The sequence below is a fragment of the Cavia porcellus genome, unplaced genomic scaffold, assembly GCF_034190915.1.
Source record: "Cavia porcellus strain 051 isolate PalLab524CR breed Dunkin Hartley unplaced genomic scaffold, mCavPor4.1 scaffold_6, whole genome shotgun sequence".
Taxonomy (NCBI): Eukaryota; Metazoa; Chordata; class Mammalia; order Rodentia; family Caviidae; genus Cavia; species Cavia porcellus.
Window position 1 is genome coordinate 30,246,168 of NW_026947489.1, and position 21,542 is coordinate 30,267,709.

Below are 21,542 nucleotides of genomic sequence, written 5' to 3' on the forward strand. Positions count from 1 at the left end.
TGGCCCGCGGTCTGCGTGACGCAAAGGGGAGGGACCTCGTCAGCTGTTTGCGGGATGCCCGGGGCGGGCGTATTTTGGAAACAATACCGCGCGGTGCGTCCTGGTCTCCTCCGCGCCCGCCAGCGCCGCCGCCGCCGCGGACCCGACCCGCGCCGCCCGCCTCCTGCCGCAGTCCGGTGAGCTCCGGGCGGCCGGGGGCCGGGCGGGGTTGGGTCGCACCTCCTCGGGAAGTGGGGAGCGGCGTCGCGCTGCGCCCGTTCGGGGGCCAGGGAAGGGTTCGGGCTGCAGGGCATCTGGGGTGACCATGAGGGTCTGGGGTGCTGGGCTATGAGGACGGGTTGCAGAACCCCTATCTCGGCGCGCTGCTCCAAGAGTAGGTAGCGTTTGGAGCCTGAAGGAATCGTGTCCCTGCGGGTGGAGATCCTGGGGCGTAGTGTTAGACCTGGGTGCCCGAGATGGCCCGGCCTCTGGGTCTGACTTCAGGGTAGGGAAGGGAATTTGGGGTGTCCTGCCTCCCTACGGAGTCTGAAGCTTCCTTTCCTTAACAGCTGGGCTTTCCCCTCCTTCCCCGTCGAGTCTGGGCGCCCAGCCCCCGAGTGTTCGTCACGCTGGACCCTGGCACAGAGCCCTGGCACCACGACTCGGAGGCCGATTCTCTCTCCTGGAGTCACCCAGGTCTGCGTGTGTGTGTGTGTATGTGTGTGTGTGTGTGTGTGTGTGTGTGTGCGCGCGCGCGCGCTCGCGGGCACCGTGAAATTTTAGTCACTGCCTTCTAAGAGGAGTCCAAGTTCAACATCCTAGTTCAATCTCTTCTGCTTTGGGTTGCTTCCTACGCGCTTTAGTTCCCTAGCTAGAAATAAAGCATTCCCTGGCAGTGTTCTCAGAAAGTACTCTCCTCCTGCCAGTGTGGATATCACTACTTCAAACCCGGGAAGAGGGAGAAGAAGGTTCCTTTACTTGACCGTGTCAACACCCCCTCCCGATGTTCTCAGCAGCAAGAGAGCCACCTGCAGTTCCTGTGGAGAAGGATAGGGAGTCCCCGGAGCTTGCAGAGCCACGCCCTCTGGCTACCCCCCCCCCCCCCCGTCCAGTCCAGGGAAGAGATGGTCTTTGGGGCTCTGCTGGGAGGGGGAGGGGAAGTGATAGGCTTCAAAGGAAACACCAAGACAATGACTCCTCTTTTGATTGGCTGTGAAGCACCTCTTCTTAGGTTGGGGTTTGCCAGCCGGCAGAGGAGGCTGAAGGGCAGAGGGGGAGCCCCTGGAAGGTGACAGCACTTATTCCTCTCAGGAAAGCACTTCGTTTCCTGTTGCTGATAAGCACCCCCCAACACATACACACATTGGGATACCCTATCCAGAGACGTCTGTTTTGTTGTCCTATCAGGCACAGCCTTTCCTGAGAAGAAGGCAGAAACAGGACTATAGGTAGCCAGGGACTGGATGGGGTGGTGGGAGGCTTGGAGCAAGTGCTTCAGAGACCTTGCATTGGGAAAGGCAGAGCTTGTGAATTTCACTGAGAATCCTAGCCCACAGACCACTTGGCTTGTGCTTCAAAGGCAAGACGCTGGGAGACAGAACTCTTGGGAATATATATTAGAGTCTAATAAAGACAAGCTTTGGACATTTCCTTAAGCACTCAGGTGGACGCTGCTTCTAGTGGCAACTAGGGGTCCTAAGAGGAAGTGTGGGGGTGGGGCAGAGAAGGATGGATCTGAGAGCAGACTTCCAAGAGCCATCAGGTGGAGCAAAAGGAACTTCTGTGTCACCAAGAAACTCATATCAACAACCTGAGTGGAACAGGCAGTGAGTGAGGTCAGAGAGAGGGCTGAATTTCACTTCCTTCTGTGAGGCACAGTGCAGTAATCTCAGGTCAGCACTGGCAGGAACGGGAGGCTGGGGGTGTGAGGAAGATTGGAGACTAGTAAATAGTCTGAGCTGGAGGAGGCTGGCCATTTTGCCAAAGGCTGGACCTATCCCAAGGCCAATTTGTGATAGGTAGATGGCTCTGCTGTGCTCGAGGAGTGCTGAGGAGGCGGCTACAGTGACTAACTTGGGTCTTTATTCCCTTTCCCAAGACACACTCTAACTACACCGCAGAGCTGTTTGTAGTGTTGTGCAAGTAGGGGGTGGAGACCAGCGTGCATGGCGTTAAGGCGGAGCTTAGCAGGTTTGGAGGGAACTTAGCTGGCCCAGAATTGCTGCTTTTGTTTTTGCTGCTGAGCTTGGAGTTTATCTCAGACTGAGATGAGAGCTTGGAGAATACTCCTTCAGTGATTGTGTGTGTGTGTGTGTGTGTGTGTGTGTGTGTGTGTGTGTGTACGCATGCATGGTGAACATCATTTATAAGGCCAGTCTGTCCTCCTCTGGCTCCCATAGCCACTTCAGAGGCTAGAACTTGTGTCTGTTTTCCCAAGTACCCTGTGTGCTGATAGTACCTGCTGTCATTCACATCCCTCGGCCTCAAACCTTGTGATCTGATTAGGTTAGAAGAGGTCAAGTGAAGGGTGGCTCTGACGTCCCGGGAAGAGCTTCTTGACATTGAGGCAGTTCACTTTTAGGGACTGGAATCACCCATCTCATCAGTGTCTAGCACAGCTGCCTCAGATAAAAAGGGGAAGCAGGAAAGAAGAGGGAGGACTTCTGGGTGTGGCCCAGGTGGGCAGCATCCCAGATGCCTGCATTGGTCCTTAACAGGGGAGATGGAGCCACCTCAGTGTGTGGAGGAGCTGGAGGATGATGTGTTCCAACCCGAGGATGGGGAGCCGGGGACCCAGCCTGGGAGCCTGCTCTCTGCTGATCTCTTTGCCCAGAGCCAGCTGGACTGTCCCCTTGGTCGGCTGCACCTCTTTCCTCTCACCCACTGCTGTGGCCCTGGGCTTCGCCCCACCAGCCAGGAAGACAAGGCCACTCAGACCCTCAGCCCATCCTCTCCAAGCCAGGGTGTCATGCTGCCTTGTGGGGTGACTGAGGAACCCCAGCGACTCTTTTATGGTGAGTGCTTTTAGTCTTAGGATTGCCCCTATAGAGATTGGGGGAAGGGAGGGACTCTCCCTCTCCAAACCTGTGCTCTGCTATTTCCTTCTCAAAATAAGCAGCAGAGGCTTCATCCCTCATCTTTCTGCCTTTTGCATCTCTCCTGGTTACTGCTTGTTACCTGTGCTGAGCCCCACACAAGATTCATTGCTTTACTCTTTTTTTTTTTTGCTCTGTTCGGTCCTGGAGTGATCCTGGGGCTCATGGTGTCTCCTTTGACATCCTGTTCCCTGGAGTGACTCAGTCTTCTGAGTCCTAATAGTGATTTCCCTTCCTGAAAGTGGCTCAGGTTGCCCGAGAGAAGGCTGGGAGATCTGTGACTCGCTGACAGTCTGGGGGAAAACCTGGCCAGTTTGAGTCTGGAGTGTTCCTGAAGGCAGAAGGTGGCCCCCAGTTGTCACTTGGGACTTTCTGTGTTTGGAAGGGGAAATGGAGAAAGAGGTTGGGCCTGCCTCGGCCCTGGGCCAGTGGAGGAGCTTTCCTTTTTTCTTTTCTTTTCTTTTCTTTTTTTGGAGAGGCTTTTTTTCCCAATCAGATAAGACTCTTCATTTATGGGTGGAAGTGATTTATGAGACATATGCCCTCCTTTGGCAAAAGGGCAGGGCTGGCCGCTTGGCTGATGGAGGGTGGGTGGGTTCAAGCGACTCTGCAGTGTCTGCCTGAGCAGAGTGGGACAGACCAAACAGAGTGGGCTACACTGTTTCCTGAGGGAACTGCTCCATGGGGCGCTGCTGGTTAAGCAAATACTGAAGGCCATCTGAGCTGGACAAAGCTGGCAGCCTGGAAAGGGGGAAGAGGAGGGAGGCGGCAGGTGAGCTAGTGCCCCTAGTGGCCAAGCTAGTGCCAGCATTTGGCTAGTACCTTGTCCTGATCAGGAGCACACTCCTGGGGGGACCTCCAGAGAGGAAGTTGGCAGCTCAAGCAAGACCTCAGCTTTCCCGCTACTACCTAGAGCTTAGGGTGCTGAGCCCACCTTTCTCTCTGCCGCACTACAAGAGTGAAGATGTCCCATGCTCTGTTTTCTTCCATGTCCTGCTTTGCTCACCCCAGAAACTCTGGAGGGCTGTTTGCTGCCTGTGGTTTTCCAGAGAGGAGCTGCAACCTGTTGCTACATTAATAATAAACTGTGGTCAATTGTGGCTTGATAAATAAGGAGGAAGATTGGCACACTCACTCACACACATTACCACCCTGCCCTGACACTGACAGTGACTGGAACATAGCCCAGAGTAAAGAGAAGGCTGGAGCTCCTCCTTTCTTCTCCTGACAGTAATGTGTGTGTGTGTGTGTGTGTGTGTGTGTGTGTGTGTGTGTGTGTAGGAGATTGAACCTAGGGCCTTGCACATGCTAAGAACCACTAAACCACACCCCAAGCCTCTTCATCAGCTTTTTTTTTTGTACACTTGGGCAGCAGGCAGGGTAGACTGTCCAAGCTTGGCAGAGTGCCCTGATGAAGGAAGGCTGTTTCTTTTCCCTCCCCATCCCAGTGTTTACCCTCAGGCTCGGGTCATGGCCAAAAGGGTAGACAGGGAGAGGATGCGCAGGAGAAGAGAAGCCTGAGATGTGGATCTTCTCTCTTTGCAGGCAATGCTGGCTACCGGCTTCCTCTCCCTGCCAGTTTCCCTGCAGGCTTGCCCCTTGGGGAGCAGCCCCCTGAAGGTCAGTGGCAACATCGAGCAGAGGTACAGATCGCCCGGAAGCTTCAGTGCATTGCAGACCAGTTCCACCGACTTCACATTCAACAAGTAGGCCTGAGGGCTGGAATGGGGGATGCATCTGCTGGGGCTGGGAGCCAGGGCCTGCCTCGGTCCTCCTCAGCAGCTGGTCCCTGCCAGGTGACTGTGGCCTTGACTTTTTGTCATTCCTGTGAATCCTGTGGGCCCGACTGGATGAGGATTCTTGTCCTCCTCTCTGAGCTCCAAGTTGGTTATCTACCTACTCTTGGCTCCTGCCCCACGAGAGCCAGAGCCACCGTGATCCCTCCTTGTGAACTGGATGGCTCTCTGCAGCTCTGCCTGGCAGACTGTTTTCCAGCCCAGGGTTAGGGCTTGTCTCTCATAGACTGGAGGGGAAGATTTTCAGGGTGCTGCAGTGAAGAGGGCAGTTGGGGAAGCCTGAAGAGGGCCAGTGAGAAAGGGGTAATCAGGCCAGGGGATGGGGCCTGAGTAGGGGAAAGTGGTGGAACCGGTTGAAACCTGACACTTTCCAGCTGGGGAGCCACTTCTCACTGTCTGTCTGGGAACACCGGCCGCAGGCCTGGGACTCTGAGCGCACCTTGGAGAGTCTCCCCAGACCGGCAGCCAGCCAGGCGCTCCGCCGGGTGCTTGGCCGGCAGCCTGGCACCAGCCCCACCAGGGCGGAGCATCGCGTGTCAGCCGAGCATGTGGCAGAGGCCGTCAACAAAGGCGGCGGCTGGCAGGCTCGTGCTGGAGGAGCCCTTGGTGCCATGGGCTGGAAACTGCCCTGTCCACAGCAGCCGCTGTCTGAGCCTGGCCCCAGGCGCTTAACCCTTCCTCACCTGGTGTGCTTTCTGGATGGCTGCCAACGTGAGGAGAGAAGCCTGAGGCCAGACTGTGCTGTTATAGCCACTGCTGAGGCAAAGCCATGCCACCTGGCAAGGAACACATTCCCTAAGTTGGGACTATGTCCTTGTCCTGGCACGCTGTGTGTGTCCTGTCTGTCTGTCTACCTGCCTGTTTGCCTGTCTGTCGGTCTGTCTGTCTGGAAGTCGAGCAAATAAATAACTAACATGATTCTGCAGACTCTGAGATTAGATAAGTAACTTAAGGTGACCAGAAGAGACTTACTGGTAGTAGTCAGTTTGACTTTGAGATCAAACTGTTGCCAGTACTCGAAGGAAGAGGATTAAGGTTAGGATATTTGACCTTGGGATTCCTGAGTACAGGCCACTGGAGGTTACCTGTGGTTATACGTTCAGGCGGGGCATTTTGAGGGAAGATTTGGGGCTAGACCCGGTCCTGGTCAGCTCCTCCAGCTCTTGGTGATCAGGAAGGGAGAGTGGCCCTGAGGTCAGGTTATCAGGCAGCCTGGCTACCTGCTTGGGTTGCTGCTCTCTTTGACTGTTTTATGGAAACTTAGTTTAGAGTTTCCCAGTGGTCCCTGTTGCGGTTTCCTCTGATTTTTCTTTTCAGTCTCCTGGCCTACTTCTTGCCCATTTACTCTACCCTGGTTGTACAGGCTTAGGGGTGAGCCCCTGATAGCTTCTGGGCTTGGTGATGGCAAAGAGACGGGAGGATACAGAGGCTGTTGCTTCCTAGTTTCATCTACAGGACATCTATAGTTTTCTTCATTCTCAATAATCTGACCTGGCTCAACAGTTGTTTCCCAGAATGTTTCCTATCCAAGGGGAGCCCTCCTCAGCTATGAGGACCCCTTCCCAGCTGGGGGAAGCCTCCTTCCCCCAGCTCTACCCTGTCACAGGAAAATGGGTCCTAATCCCAAGGTCTGACCTGCTCTTTGCCAACTGGCATTATATCTCCCAGTTCAGGGCTGCCCACTTCAGGGAACAGGCCAGTTCCAGACTGGTCTCAGGCAGGACCTGCCCAGCTGGGGAGAAGTAAAACTGGTGGAGGAGTACGTGATCCTTCTGTGCCCTGCACTTCATCCCACACTGGTGCCCAGGTTTCTGTGCCCCTGTCCTCCTGGCAGCCACTTACTCTCTTACCGTCTTTTTTTTTTTTTGGTACTGAAGATCAAACTCACAACCTCACACTTGCCAGGGCAGGCACTTATGCCACTGACCTAAATCCCTGGCCCCCTACTCTCCTACTTTGCTGGGACAGGAGCTGACCAGTAAGGCCTTTCTAGGCCAAAGAGTTGGTTTCATCAGATTTTCCTCTACAAAGAGATAGGCTTTTGTCTTCTCCTTGGAGAATTATCCCCAGTCCTCTGGCTTTTAACCCACACAGGGCCAGGGTGATAGGAAATGGAACACTAGCACTCCTGGACCTTTTAAATTCTGCTTTAAAAAAATGAATCACCTTTTGACTTTGATCCTTACATAAACTATGATGTAATATTTGATATCTAGAAAGTATTGTCACTCTGACGTTTTTATTTTCTTTCCTTATTCCTTTTCCTCACTTTCTTTTGTTGTTGTTGATGGTAGTGGGGATTGAACTGGGGACCTCACCTTGCATGCTAGGCAAGCACTCTACCACTGAACTACACCCCAGCACCTGCCATTTTGGTAGGCTTAGAGACTGAGGCATTGGGAAGGAAATTGTTCAGGGTTCAGTCTTTAGGCTTCAGGTACAGAGATTGAAGGCCCAAGTTTAATAACAGTTCTGCCACCTGAGTGGCACTGAGTTCTGCCACTTCAGTGATGCCATTAGCCATAGGGAAGTCCTTTGACTTTGCTGAGCCTGTTTCTTCTATAAATGAGACCTAATACCATGCAATTTTATCTTGATGATTAAGTGAGAAAACCTAGAAAAATTTCAGGCACATAGTGACTTTTTAGATATGATTGGCAAAGTCATATATATTTAAAGTATATGACATCATGCTTTGAGATACATATCTATTGTGAAGTGACTACAACTGTGCTAATGAACAGATTATTGCCTCACAGCTGTAGATGTTCTTGAATACTTGTTTCCTCCTGCTTATAATCCTGATCACTTCTGAGTTTGTTCTTATTGGCTCACAGTTCATTTCTCTCTCTACCTGCCGAGCTGACCCTGAGCAGACCTGACTTCCTTGAACCCTCTCCCACCTGCCCTGTCCACAAAAATCAGTATCCAAGCTGCTCAGTTGTAGGCCTTGATCTTATCCATTTCTCCTCAAGGAGTGGTAATTGTTCCCCTTCATTGTGGGCTTCATTTAAAGACCCTCTGAGACAGGCAGCCCCAGAGGCATAAGGTGGCTGGGGAGGTCTGAGCTCCTCCTTCTCTCCTAAATATGGAACCATGTGCAGACAACAGAGACTGCCCTTCAATCGTGTAGGAACTGTGAGCTCCCCCTCTGTCCTTTGTTATAAAAACCTCTCTTGGAGATATAAAACTGAGAGGTGCAGCTTGCAACAAGTTCCAGATTCCCCTGGGTGTCACAGTATGCAGGCCATGTGCCATCTCTGCATGTTTCTGAAGCATGTGGCTGGGTGGAAAGCTAACTTGGTTACCCAAGTGGTTGGTTCTGGGTGGCCTCTCTGGACCCACAGGTGAGAATACAGAGGTAAAAGGTTAGCCGGTGGTCACCATTAGCTCTTTGGGGTTCTGAACCAGAGAGAAACAGAGACAGAGTCAGAGACAGAGACAGAGTCAGAGAGAGTTGGATGCCAAGTGAGTGGAGATCAAACTTCTCCAAATCTTGCCATATGCCCTGCCTCCAGCTGAGTCAGGTGGGAAGGTTTTCTGCTTTGTTCCTCTAAAACCAAGGCTTGGATCCCTGATGGCCCACTGATAGAGCTACACTATGGTTTGGGTTCTGTAACCTAGTGTTCCCTCGTCCATTCAGTTTCTGAGCTCACAGGCTGCCCTGGCTGGAAAGTCTGAGCCTTAGCTTCTTCCCATTTCCCATGCTGAGGTCTCCAGCAAGTGCCTAGGGAAGAAAGGGAGAAACTGGTTCCCTCCCTTTGGAAAAACCTCTTGTCCCATTGACCCATCTTGAAATTTGTAGGAGTCTAGGTGATGTTAAGAAGCTAAAGATTCTCAGAAGAGTAGCAGCAGTAGGTCATTGAGTGAGTCTAAAGCTACAAGAGGCTTGGAATTCTTCATATTAAAAGTGGTTCCTTTCAGGGGGCTGGGGATTTAGCTCAGCGGCATAAGTGCCTCCCTTGCAAGCAGGCAGTCATGAGTTCGATCCCTGGTACCGATAAAAAACGAAAAAGACCAAAAAAAAAAAAAAAAAAAAAAAGTGGTTCCTTTCAGAAGAGTCAGATTTGGAAATTCCTTGAATAGTAATTAGATGTTTTGGAAAATGAAATTTAAGAAAAATTTTCATCATTCAGTTGAAAAGGGTTCTGTCATGAGTGGCACATTTAGGCAATTTATTTGCTCTGCATGTGGAGTAGACATCATCATACATCAGCTAAAACTGTCTTTAGTTGTGATATCACAGGAAGGATCCTGGACTAGGAGCAGATCTGGGCTAAATTCACAGCTCTGACACGTACATGATCTTTGTTCATGGGCAAAGTGTTAACCCTGGTGAGCCTGAGGTTCTAGTGCTTATTTGCTGAGTTGCTGTGAAAGGCATTAGAGAAGTATAGTACAAGTAATTTTTGGGGTACATTGGGGTGAAGATGGCATACTGGCATGCTCAGTGGTGGAGTATTTGCCTAGCATGTTGAAGTTCTATGTTTGATCCCTAGCACTGCAGACAACAACATACTTGGACACCTTTGGAAAATAAAGGAGTAAATTTAAATATTTAAAAAGGAGTTTGGGATTTCTCTTGGGCCTGGCTTTACAGTTCTTGGAGTGCTCACTTGGAAGTCATACTCAAGTTGGTGACTTCATGGTTCATTAACTAGCAGTTTCTCTGCTAGGCAACCTGGATTCTTTGTTCAGGGAGGGCCTGTTTCCTGACTTTTCAAGATGCTGTCCAGGTAGGGGAGTGGTTTTCTGGAGCTCAGATCACGGTTAATGAGGTCACCTGGGTTCTACAGGGGACAGCCCTGTGTAGAAGCCCTAGAGGTTTTCCCTTGAGTGATCAGTACCCCTAGAGAACCAGCATCTGTCCCAGGAGTGGCAGGTCCACCCAGGACAGTGCCAGGGGAACAGTGAGCCTGGGGGAAAGGCTGTGGAGAGGCTGTGTGTGTGTGTGTGCACGCATGCGCGTGTACACACACGCCAGTGCTGGGACTTAGGGGCCCTGTGTTTGCTCTGTGGCTGGCTCTGTTTATATCACTCGCTATATTTAGCTTCTGAGTCATCAGCGTGGCAGACTAGAGGCCGAGTTCCCCACACTCTGCACCTGACTGCTCTCTCTTCCAGAAGGGCCTTGTAATTCCAGACAGTTTGTTCCTTCCTGCTCACCAAGGAAGGCTATGGGGATGGGAGTTGGCTTTGGAAGGAGATGGGGATGAGAGGTGATACGAAGAAAGGATTGGGGGAGGCATAAAGAAAACATCTTTGTTACTTTTATCTCATTGCTGAGACAAAATACCCAACACTCAAAGTTAGAGAATGAAAGGCTTATTTATTTAGCTCACAGTTTGTAGATGTTTCAATCCATAGTTTGACTGGCTCCAAGTCAGGTTGGCATTGCAGAGGAGAAATGGTTCATGGCAGGCAGAGGGTAGAAAACAAGGAAGTAACCACAGCTCTTTCTATTCCTTATAGTTCATCCTGGATATTTAGGGTGAGTAGCATTCACACCATTAATCCTAGCATCCTTGATTTTAGCACTGCACCATCAATCAATCCCAGACTTACATAGTCGAGATCCAGCCACCTTTGAAAAAGCCCCACCTATGACCACATGAAGCTTTGGGAGAACATCTCCATACAAGCCATAGCAGAAAGATAAATAAAAATCTCTAATTTGCTTTCTGATCCATGTCTGGCAGCCATGGAATATGGCCCATAGCCAGCAAAGGAGCAGCTAGCTCAAGGGATACTTACCTTCATCTTTATTCAGTTTGCCTTGGTCTGTCTAGCAAACTGGCCCCTGTAAAGACTCCAAGTTGGGATTCAGAGCCTTGGGGTCCCTTCTCCATTGCCATATCCACTGCCACAGAGGGCTTGCCTCTCCTGCTTCTCTTCCTGCTTCCCTCCTTTCTGGCCAAGGCATACATTACTGTTCCTTCCTGAGAGCTTTAGAAGTTGCCCAGTAGTTGGATGGGGCGATTCTGAGACAGGGCAACCAAAATACAAAGTGACCCCCAGAGTGTGGTGGGAATGCTGGGGAGGGGTGCTGAAGGCAGTACCTACAGCTGGGGTAGAGGAGGCCTTACTACACCCCCCCCCCCCCCCGCTATCCTCGCCCAGTCATTTTTGGAAGTGATTGGTGTTGCCATAGTGGCTTTAACATCCTGTTAGTGATGCTGTCTGGGCCGAGATGCTCTTGGCAAGAAGTATTTTTTCCTTTTCCGTTTTGCAGCACTGCTGGCTACTTGGGTGTCTGGGTCAGAAGCAATCTGGGGCCCCTGGGACCATGGGTTACCCTGGATGTCAGAATCCCTGGCTTAGCTTGGCAGGCTGGGATTTGGAGCTCAATTGCTTTTGGCTACTGTGACCAGTCTTAAAGAGAAAAGCCCGGGATCTCTCCAAGGCTTCATGCCTTTGCTCCAAAGGTGGTGCTCCAAGTGCAGGCCCTGTGCTCAGAGCTTGTTCAGGGGAGCATTCAGTGTGGCGGGCTGGGTGCCATGTTTCCCTATATGCCCCAGGGAAGGTGTGCTGTTCTGTGTTGCCACTGGGTCTGGGACTTGCAGTTTATTTTTCTCATTTAATCACCAGAGCAACCTTGTACTTCTAGACCCCCTTGTTCCCATTTTATAGGAAACAGGGGCTCCGAGAAGCTAGGTAACATGCCTAAGTTACGGCGTGAGTGGCTGAGCTGGGGGTCACCCACTTCTGATTGATTCTAAAACCATAATCTTCCCACCTCCCACACCTGCTTCTCAGCAGGCACATTCCAGAAAGCTAGAGTACAATGGAGCTCCCATTTATTGCCCTGGCCTGTTCTGCCTCATAAAATACTTAGTGTTGTGTCCTTGCTTTCTTCACTATTACACTGTAAAATAATTGAGAATGAGGTTTATACCCGAATCATCTTTGTATCCCTCCTAACTTTCTGCTCAGTTGGGTGCCTGATAAAACCTTGGTGCATTTTTGTTAAAAATATCTTCCCAACTGTTTCCAAGTGGAATTTTCCTAAAGTTGCCCTTATCTTAGTGTCCCTCTTCTCAGCTGCACGACTCTCCCTCAGCCTTGGTCTGGGAAGCTTTAGACTGTGACAGGGGAAAGGGAAGAGGCAGGAAAACTTCACTGTATAGAGCATGTTGCTCCCTGTGAAGTAGAGTGTGTCCAATTCTGCATTTTAAAGAAAATGAGGGGTGGTTTGAGAGCATGGTCTGATGTTCTAATTTCACACCAGTCTTGGCTTTATTTCTGTTTGATCTTTAGTTAGCTCTGCCTTGGAAAGGTTTATTCTATATGGTCCATAGCATCCTTTCTAAGTAGTTAATGGCCTGGAAACAATGTCTTTAAACATACTAGGGGAGCAGTTCTGTGGCCGTTCTTTTTGCAAAGGTACCATTGATTTCACAATGCGAGGAAACCTGCATTAAAGTTGCAGCAAGAGGGCATAGCTTTGGCGTCAGAAGCCAGGGATTTGAATCATCTACCTAACTTCCTTGTTTGAGCCTTTGCTTCTCATCTGTAAAATGGGATTGGAAATCCCCATTCTTCCCGTGCCCCAGGTCTTTGTGGGAACCAAATGAGAAGATAGAAAGCACTCTGCCCCAAGTCTGAGATAGTATCACTTGCAACCTGTTTGGTGAATTTGTACTTTGTGTGTCAGGGCCTTTTGGAGCCTTGTGCAGCGTGGCTCTGCTTATTCTTTGGATTCCCTGGGGCGACTTAGCTCTGCTGCCGGTGCCTGGAGCACTGGAGAAACGCAGGACCCCCCGCCCGCCCCTGGAGCGTGAGTGGAGTCGGCAAAGAGCTAGGCCAAGGGAGATCCTTATCCAGGCAGCACCGGGAGCACACTTGTGCTGATTACAGAGGCCTTGTGGGACAAAACAGAGTCTGATATGTGTAATCCAACCTTGTCGATACCACAGCCAGCTTTGTATTTATTTTTTTTCCAAGCCTTTCACTAGTTGACCTCTACTAGGTGAGAGATCAAGGCTGTCACATAAAGGACATCTTCTGACCTGGCCAGACATCAGTTGTTTCTGGCCTCAGACAGATGGGTTATCAGTAGTCACTCCAGCACACACGTGTTAAGGGTCCACATTTCCCATGATGCAGCACGACTGAGTGTCTGCCAGCTGCCTCCTGTGGACGCCACAGGAAAGTGAGACCCAGCCACAGAATATCGGTCAGTCTCCCTGAGACCCCAGTTCATACCCTTTCTTACCAGAACACTTCGACCTTCTGTGCTAGGGCTTGTTACTTCCCACTTGAAGCTTCTACAGTAAGCTTCCCTTTCCCTGTCCCTAGCAACCCCGCCCAAGGCATTCTGGGAGCCCCTGTGCAGTGAGTGGAGCCCACGCTGGTCTGGGAGAGCTGGGCCTTGCCCCTGGGATTTGCCCTCATTGATCTCAGACTGTGGCTGGGCACTGGGCCAGGGCCTGAGAATCAGAGGCCAGGCCCATTCTTTCCTGGTTCCCCCTTCGTCTGGTCCTCCTCTGGAAGGACCCAGGCTCTCTGGTGTTTTGGTGTCTTTGTGTCCTTCATCCTGTTCGGTAAAGGCTGGTTTCCTTCCTCCTTACTGTTTCTCTCTCTGGCCTCCCTTCGAGTTCTTTTCCTTTCCTTTCTAGACAGCCCTTTTGTTTAACTTTTAGAAAATGTTGTATGTCTTGCTGTCCTTTGGAATCGGGGCCTTCTTTGGTCCTCTCGGTGTGAGGCAGTGTGGTTTCCTATGGAAGCTGTCCTGTAGCAGGGGTGGCCAGGGTGGTGTTTGTGGAGCTCTGCTTATGCCAGGAGGATGACACTATCCAGTGGTTGGCACTCCACATGGTCATTGTGAAGGTAATTGTGCTGACAAACTCCTCAGAGCTCTGAAAGCACTTCAATGGTTTCCAAAAGCTTGTCTGTGCCCTGGCTATTATGTGCCACCTGGCAGGATTTATCTCGGGCCCAGTCCCCAGGGTGAGGCATTACTGTGGTTGAAAAGGACTGAAGAAGACACCAAACTGTGAAGTATTGTGTTTAAGAACACATCATGAGTGATTTTATTTTCTCTTTTGAATTTTCCCATTTTTCTATAATTAACATGTATTGCTTTGAGAATGAACATACTGCATACCATAAATGTTCCCTGTGATTTTTTATGTTACAGAGGGAGCTTGTCTAATATACAAATTTCAGGGGCTGGGGATTTAGCTCAGCGGCATAAGCGCCTGCCTTGCAAGCAAGCAGTCGGGAGTTCGATCCCTGGTACCGAAAAAAGGAAAAAGACCAAAAAAAAAAAAAAAAAAAATATATATATATATATATATATATATATGTATATATATGTATAATATACAAATTTCTGGGCCCCTTCTTGGGAGCATCTGATTCTGCTGGCCAGCGTGAGCTAAGGGCTCTTTGACAGCAGCACTCTGGCTAGCTGTGTCAGATGGGTTAGAGACTAAGGCTCTAATACAGCACCTGCATTTTCCTTCCCGATCAAGTGAGTTTGCACAAATGGGCTAGTGAGAGATCCCAGCCTAAAGCCAGGCTTTCTAATTTCTCTTCTGAGAGTCCAGCCACCACCTGTAGTGCCTTCCTTCAAATTCATGAGTTAGAGAGACCAGAATAGCCAGAAGCCTAAACAGTATTCTCCCTGAAGACCAGCCGGTGCCACCCATACCTTCCCAGATCCTTTGCAAGCCTCCCACCTTCTTGTCCAGTAGCGCTTACTGGCCCACAGCTGCTGGGTCCCAGAACTCCCCAAAGTAATGAGGTAAAGGTGTTGCCTTGTCTTATCTCCAGAGAACTCCTTAGCCACTGAACTGTTTGGGATGCTTCAGCGAAGGGAAGGAAAGGGGATCCGCTCTGGTGTGAAGAGAGATGTATAGTGTCACTTGGACCAAAGTGTTAGAGGTATTGCTGGAGGGCCAGGTGGTCTAGCTTCAGTCCAGTCCCAGCCACTTAACTATCAAGTGGCTAAATGACCTCTCTAGTTATCTGTTCTGGGCATGGTAAGCTGTGCCTGCTGTGGGTTTAAGAGGACCATAGAAGTTTACAGTGTGCCAAGAAGTGCGCCACCTGCTCCAGCACACCTCACCCACTTGAGGGTTTCATTCCCGGTACACTTCTGTATGGTTCGCCAGCTGCTGGCCCATGAACTATGTTTTGAAAAGCGAGGATGTAAAAGCACTATCTTGGTTACTTTTATTGTTGCTGGGACAAAATACCTGATACTCACAATTTAAAGGAGGAGAAGTTAATTTTGGCTCACAGTTTTAGTCAGTTGGCTCCAAGAAAGAAACAGGATGGCAGAGGGACCTGGCAGAGAAAAAGATTCTCATGCAGCCAGGAAGCAGAGAGGGAGGGGAGGAGCCAAGGGAGGGTGAGATGACCGCCTAGGTCATATCCCTAGTGACCCACCTTTCTTGACTGTGCCCCACCTCCTGATTACACATTTAGCTACACACATTTCATTGCTGTAGAATGTTACCATCCAGTAATCTTCCAAAAGCCCCACCTCTAAACACACGAGCTTGTAGGGAGCACTGTAGATTTAACCATGGAGCCTGGCCCCCTACCGCATGTTACTGTTATCATTATGGTATTGGTGTTGTTGCCCCTTGGCCTTTTCTGATAGGCACCTGAGAAGTTAGGGTGCAGTGGACTGGCCTCTGCAGGGGTGTGTCCTTGACTGCATTCTCCTTTTCCACCACATGACCTTTGCACCTGTCCACTGTGGCAGCTGGGGAGGCGAGGCAGGAGGAGGAGTCTTCTACTCAGCTGCTCCAGGCTGAATCCATTTTCACACTGCTTTACTCTAACCAGATTTTGTTAAGCTGGGTGTGTTTCCTCTTTCTACGCATCTTTGTTTACAAAACACAAGGGCGCTCTTTGCTCTCTGCCGTGCTGTGGGCCAGGCCTCTGTGCACACCCAGCTTCTCATGCTGTTCTAGTATGAGGCTGTGCCTCCAGCCCTAGGGCTGTGTTGGGAAAGAGCCATTCTGTTGCCATGGCCACAAGGTGTTGTGCACTCACCTGGTTTGGCAGGGCCCAGAGGTCAGCCTCAGTGAATGCTGTTTCTCTCTCTTTGTGGCTGAGGATAGGGCAAGGTGAAGCCAACAACTTGCCTGATTCTTGGGGAAAGGTCAGGGAGGCTGGGGCTGGATGGACCGTGGCAGCTCTGGAGTCCAGGAGACCTGTGCTGATGGTCTGTCCAGTTGTCTCACTGACTTTATCCTTTGTCTGTCAGACTAGCAATTGCTTGCTAAGGGCCGATGGCTGTGGTTAAAGACTAAGAGATGGCCCAGCTCCCTGGGGCATTTCACATAAACTGTGCCTGCTGACTGGGCCCCTGCAGGAATCCAAGTCCAGCCTGTGCTGGCTCTTTTCTGCACACTAGGTTTTTATTCCTCTGTCCACCAAAAACCCTGTGGAGGCCCCAGCCCAGTGCTCCTCCTCCGGCAGACAAGGAGAGAACAAAGACTGCCTCTTCAGCACCCCCTCGTCCCTTCTGGGCCTCTGCTGGCCCCTGGGAAATGGTACCTGGAGTGGGCTGGACACCAGCCTCGACCCTGGGAGCAGCTGACCCCTGAACTTTGTCCCCCAATCCCCAGCCTGCAGTAGAACCTGGGATAACCTCCGGAGCATGGTGTGCATTCTTTGTTTTTGTTTTGTTTTCAAGTATGTTCTTGCTTAACGTTTAATTGGCTCCAGTTAGTAGGAAAGCACTCCAAGAGGGGTTATTTATGGCTTACTGTCAAGAGCAGCTATAAAAAGGGCAGTTTGGAGCTGGAGATGCTGAGAGGGGGGAGCTGGCGGGTGAGAGAGAGCGGGAGCACGAGAGCACACTGGATGAAATCAGGTTTTTGCTGCCTCAGCAGTGTGGTTTAAATTGAAGATTAACCCTTTGACCTTCACAGTGTCAAATCACTTGCAGATGGAGGCTCACCCCCTACCCGCAATGTTCTCTGTGTTACTTTGGAGTGGGGCGGGAGCGGTTGACTTCTTTCTCTCCCAAGCAAGTTTGTTGTTCGTGCTGTGGAGCTGGGGGGGCGGGGGCAGCTCAGGAGCCAATCTGATTAAAAACAGCACTGGGCTAAACTCTGGAAAATCCTACGAGCAGGGGAACACGTCTAATCCTCTTGTGCACAGCACACACAGAGCCTGGCGCTTTTTAATGCCAGAACTTCAATTGTTTGGGGAGAACCCAACGATCTCCTCTTGATCCCCTCACCTCCTGTCCTCCCCCTTTGCTGGACTGAAGCGCCGACCTGGAGGCATAGAGATCTGAGCCCTTATTGGGAATAATAAGCAGTGATTTTTTTTCCCTTCCAGCACCAACAGAACCGGAATCGCGCATGGTGGCAGGTCTTACTCTTCATGCACAACCTGGGTCTGAACGGAGAAGAGAACAGGGAAGGGGCAGGTCCCAGGTGAGGCCAGGCTGCCCTCTTTGCATGGCCATCAGGAACTCACGCAATCTGGAACAGAAGGACATTGGGGAGGACTGGCACTGTCTTGTGAAGTTGTTTTGTTATTATTTGTAACAGTTCTTTCTGTGTGTACATACAACATACCCCAGCAGGGACCTTCTTTCCGCTGTTCAGGGCCTCACCCAGAGATGGAGGCCTTTGTCAAACACTGTCGAAGAAGAGGCTGATGCCTGTCTGCGATAAAGAAACTCTCTAGGGCCCTGGCAAGTCGAATCTTCAGTCAGCCAGTGTGGTCCAAAATGTGGTCCAAAACTAAAGTTTTTCTACAGGAACTCAGTTAAAAAATAGGAGACTGGATTAGACCCCAAGTTCCACCTGTCAGTCTTCCCCTTGCACTGGGGCTGTGACACAAAAGGATCTTGGCCTGGGGCTTCCCAACTAAGGCTGGCAGTGTCGCCAGACCAGCCAGCTAGTTCCACATCTAGGTTCTCACATGGTCCATCTGGTGTCCACCCCAAGGGCTCAGGAATCCTTACCCAGAACCTGTGACCTCCAACAGACCTCATGGAGGGTTGGGGTTCTCCAGGGATCCTTTAAAGTGCCACTTTTGAAGCAGGCTTCTGCGTAGGCCTCAATCTGATCTGTGCCCATGCAGAGGTCCCAGAATTTGCCCTTAGCTGCAGAACCATTGCGACTTCTGCTGCCTGGCTGTCAGCCACAGATGAGCCAAAGCCAGTCACCATGCTGCACCCAGCAGCTTGTGCCTTTGTCAGCTGTTTCCAAAAATCACAGCCACCTAGACTGTGTTCTACCCTGGTATCTCACTGAAGGACATAAAGAGACAGGCTTGCAGCAGGGCTGGGAAATGTGGTGGGCACCTCACTGATGCAGGTCTGCCCCCCAGGACCCTGGACCTTAGGTATCCTTGGAAAAATATACCTCCTCCCCATGAACCCTCATTCCTTTTTTCACATCTACTGGGATACAGGAAGAAGCCAGGACCATGGCTTTGTCGATGGAAAAGTGACTTTTATAGTAATAGACAATGATTAGATTGTGGGACCATCAAAGCTGGATACACGTTTCCTGTGTTCCTCCAGCTTCTACTAGGCCAGGAGGGCTTGCTCTGGAGTTCAACAGGGTCCCAGCTGCCTCTGAACTTCACCCTTCTCTTTCTGCTGTGGCACTAATGGATGGAATCTAAAGCAACTGTTCTGGCAGCTCTGATAGTGGACCCAAGGTATCTGTTAGCCAGATACCTAGAAGGTAAATTACAACTTTTGCATATATAAGAAAAGACAACATTGGTGCTAAAGTTGAAGCAAATCCCAAAGAAAGGCAGAGAAGACCCTGGTTATGCTCAAGAAAATCAAAGGAGAAGTCCAGAGTAGACTTTGCAGTCTAAACAAGTCCAAGCTTCTCCAGTTCTGCAGTCTTTAGTACGGCTGAAGGACAATTGATCGGGATGTAGTTGAGCAGGTTGTTCACTGCACGAGGGGACCTCCAGAGGGAGCTAAAGAAGGCTGAAATCCAGCCTGTTCTCTGCTCCAGTCTGTGCACTGAAGTGCGACTGCATCTGCTCAGTTAGGGTGCCTTTCCTTATTTGCACAGAGGTACCATATGTGCTCACAGTGTGATTCTGATAAGGACCTCACATTGTGCAGAAGCCTTTGTTTCAGTCTGCTCAGATGAATGGAGATATTACCTCTTCTCAGCCAGAATCATTTCTCAGGGTGTGTACTGTGGTTTGCCTGCTAAGAAGATGGGTTCCTGCTTCCAAGGAGGAGCCCAGGGAATGGATATGAAGCGTGGCTCTGGGACACACTGACCCTTGTGAAACCCAGCCTTGCTACGTGTCTCCATATCATGTGGTGATTGAGAGGACACAGATTTTTTTTTCTTACCCCTGGATCTAGACTGTGATAAGGGGGTTGCTGGTGCCCACAAAACACAGGGACAGGGGGAACACCAGCCACATTTAGCCCCTCTCAGCAGACTTCCCACCAGGGCTGAGGAAGAAGATGGTCCAAGACCTCACTGCAGAGGCAAAGTCGTCAGTTTCAGAGACCCTGGCATCCCAGGCTGGATGTCCAGTGGTCTGTCCAGAGAACTGAGCCCAGCAGAATGTCCAGCCTGTGGCTAGATGGAAGTCAATCTCACTGCACTGTCTCCTGACAGTGCCAAGCCAGGAACAGATTCACTTAGGTAAATCAGGGCAAAATTAGCCCCCTTCTGTTCCTCCCTCCTGAAAAATACAGTCCTCAAAGTGGGCTAGGAGTAGCGGTGAATCACTGGCCTAGCATGTGCTGCAGGAGGTAACCTGGCAGCGGAGCTCCAGGAGGGCATGTTCCCCCTGGCTGGCTGTTTTAATTGGCTCAGTGATCTGAACTGGCCCCTTCCTCTCTGCCTTCCATTCCCCAAGTCCAGCCTCAGGAGGTGCCCCTCCCCCAGCTTCCATCCCCCACCACAGCAGTCCAGCTCTCTCTGGTCAGGAGGTGGAGACTCAGATTGAGAAGGCGGGAGAGTCTGACCTGGTTCCTGGCCTCTAACCAGCTGAAGCAAGTGAAGCTTTTGTAGAGTGCTAAGGGGTGTGGGAAGGAGAGAGCTGGCCTGTGGTGGGATGCCCTGGAGGAAGAGGAACCTGATATGCAGGATCCAAGCATCCCTTCTAATTCAGAACCCTCAGGGCTTTCTAGAAGTGGCAGCCATGGGAACAGTAGGCCGGACACTGGTTGGGGTGTGTGTGAGGCTGGAGCTCGGAACCATGCCTCTGCCCCTGCCTTGCTTGTTTTGAAGTCTGGCTGCTGGGCAGCTACCCTCCCTTCCCAGGCTCAGTCAGAAGTGCAAAAAGATCTCTCAGGGGCCCTGCTCAGCTCTCAGGGGAGTGAGGCTGAGTCCGAGGCTTGACTGAGCCGGGGCATGGCAGGGAGGGGCTCCTGTCCTGCAGCTTTCCAGGAAGGCGGCTGTGAGGCTACTGTGCTTGTCTGTTGGTAAGAAGCACTGTCCTGAAGACCACTTGTCTTTCATGGGGACTTGATGGGAGGTGGGGATCAGGAGAACCCAAAGCAGCAGAAGATTCCAGGTTTGGAGTCCTAAGGGTCTTTGTGAAGATGAGGACCTCTGGAGGCCATCATGGCCAACTGGCCTGAAAAGGGGTTAACCTGTGAGTCTTCGAAGATTCCAGGGGTTTACTGTGCAGCCTTGAAAGGCCAGCTTCCCTGGATCCCTGGCCATGGCCTAGGTGCTCAGAACTTGCAGGCCCCTCTGTGCAGGTGGCCAGTGCCTCCCCTTCGCCTCCCTAAGTCCTCCGGGCCTTCCGGGAGAGACCCAGTGAGCTGCAGCGTTTCATTCATCCCCAGGTTGGTTGCCCTGGTGTCTGGGCACTCTGCCTCTGGGGCAGGGAGGGGAATGGGGACCCATTCTGTTGTATGCTGTACAGAGTGTTCGGCTTTGTGTCCTTCACATGCATATATGTGTATGTGTATATATAATTCCCGATCAGCTGGTACAATTTTTAATAAAACCATTTAAAGCAAACCTCATCTTTGTTTTTTGAGTTACGATAAATTTCCAAGTGGCTGAGTTGGAGAAAGACTGCTCACTCTTTTCTTACCTGCTATTTTCTTTCCTTCCCTGCAGTACTAGAGATTGAATGCCAGGTTTTTGCATTGAACTACATTCCTACATCTCTGCCTTAATTAATTAATTGATTGATTAATTTTGGAATATTAGGGCTTGGACCCACGGCCTTCACATTCAACTACATCCCAGCCTTTAAGAAATTTATTTCTGTATTTATTTATTTTTGAGACAATGTTTCACTAAATTGCTGAGTTTCCCAGGCTGGGATCAAATTTGCTAAGCTCTTGCCTCAGTCTCCCAGAGTGCTGCGGTGTAGGTATGTGTCACCATGCCTGGCTTCACCTGCTATCTTGAGTGACCCTGACGAAAGCTCTGAGCTTTTGTCACAGCTTCCTTTTCCATCTTGGAGTTGAGAAGAGCAGATCCTGACTGCGTGATAAGCACAGCAGAGGTTCTGTGATTCTAGGCCAATATGTGACACCTCAGACTTCAGTTCTTTGTGGTGTAAAATCCAGCTCTGTAGGCCTTCCAGGATAAAAGGAATGAGTTGGAGGACCTGCTCTGCTGCCCCTCCCACTCATTGGGCAACGGTGCAGGGCTCCTCTTGCTCCTCCCATACAGGATCCACCCCTCTGTCATGCACATGCCTGCACACACACACACACACACACACACACACACAC

At 50.8% G+C, this 21,542-nt stretch overlaps 1 protein-coding gene across 2 annotated transcripts; it reads left to right on the plus strand.

Annotated features, from left to right (window-relative positions):
- The first annotated feature begins 33 nt into the window (after positions 1 to 33).
- Positions 34 to 20,814, plus strand: Bmf (Bcl2 modifying factor). Of its 2 annotated transcripts, none has more exons than XM_063250294.1 (5): positions 34 to 176; positions 549 to 675; positions 2,697 to 2,993; positions 4,620 to 4,870; positions 17,180 to 20,814. In XM_063250294.1, exons 3-5 carry the CDS (start codon positions 2,702 to 2,704, stop codon positions 17,279 to 17,281), a joined length of 645 nt encoding a protein of 214 aa, XP_063106364.1. In that variant the 5' UTR covers positions 34 to 176; positions 549 to 675; positions 2,697 to 2,701; the 3' UTR covers positions 17,282 to 20,814. The 2 variants fall into 2 exon arrangements, with proteins under 2 accessions (XP_063106364.1, XP_013014315.1); XM_013158861.3 differs by having other exon boundaries at positions 35 to 176; positions 4,620 to 4,780.
- Positions 20,815 to 21,542: the final 728 nt, after the last annotated feature.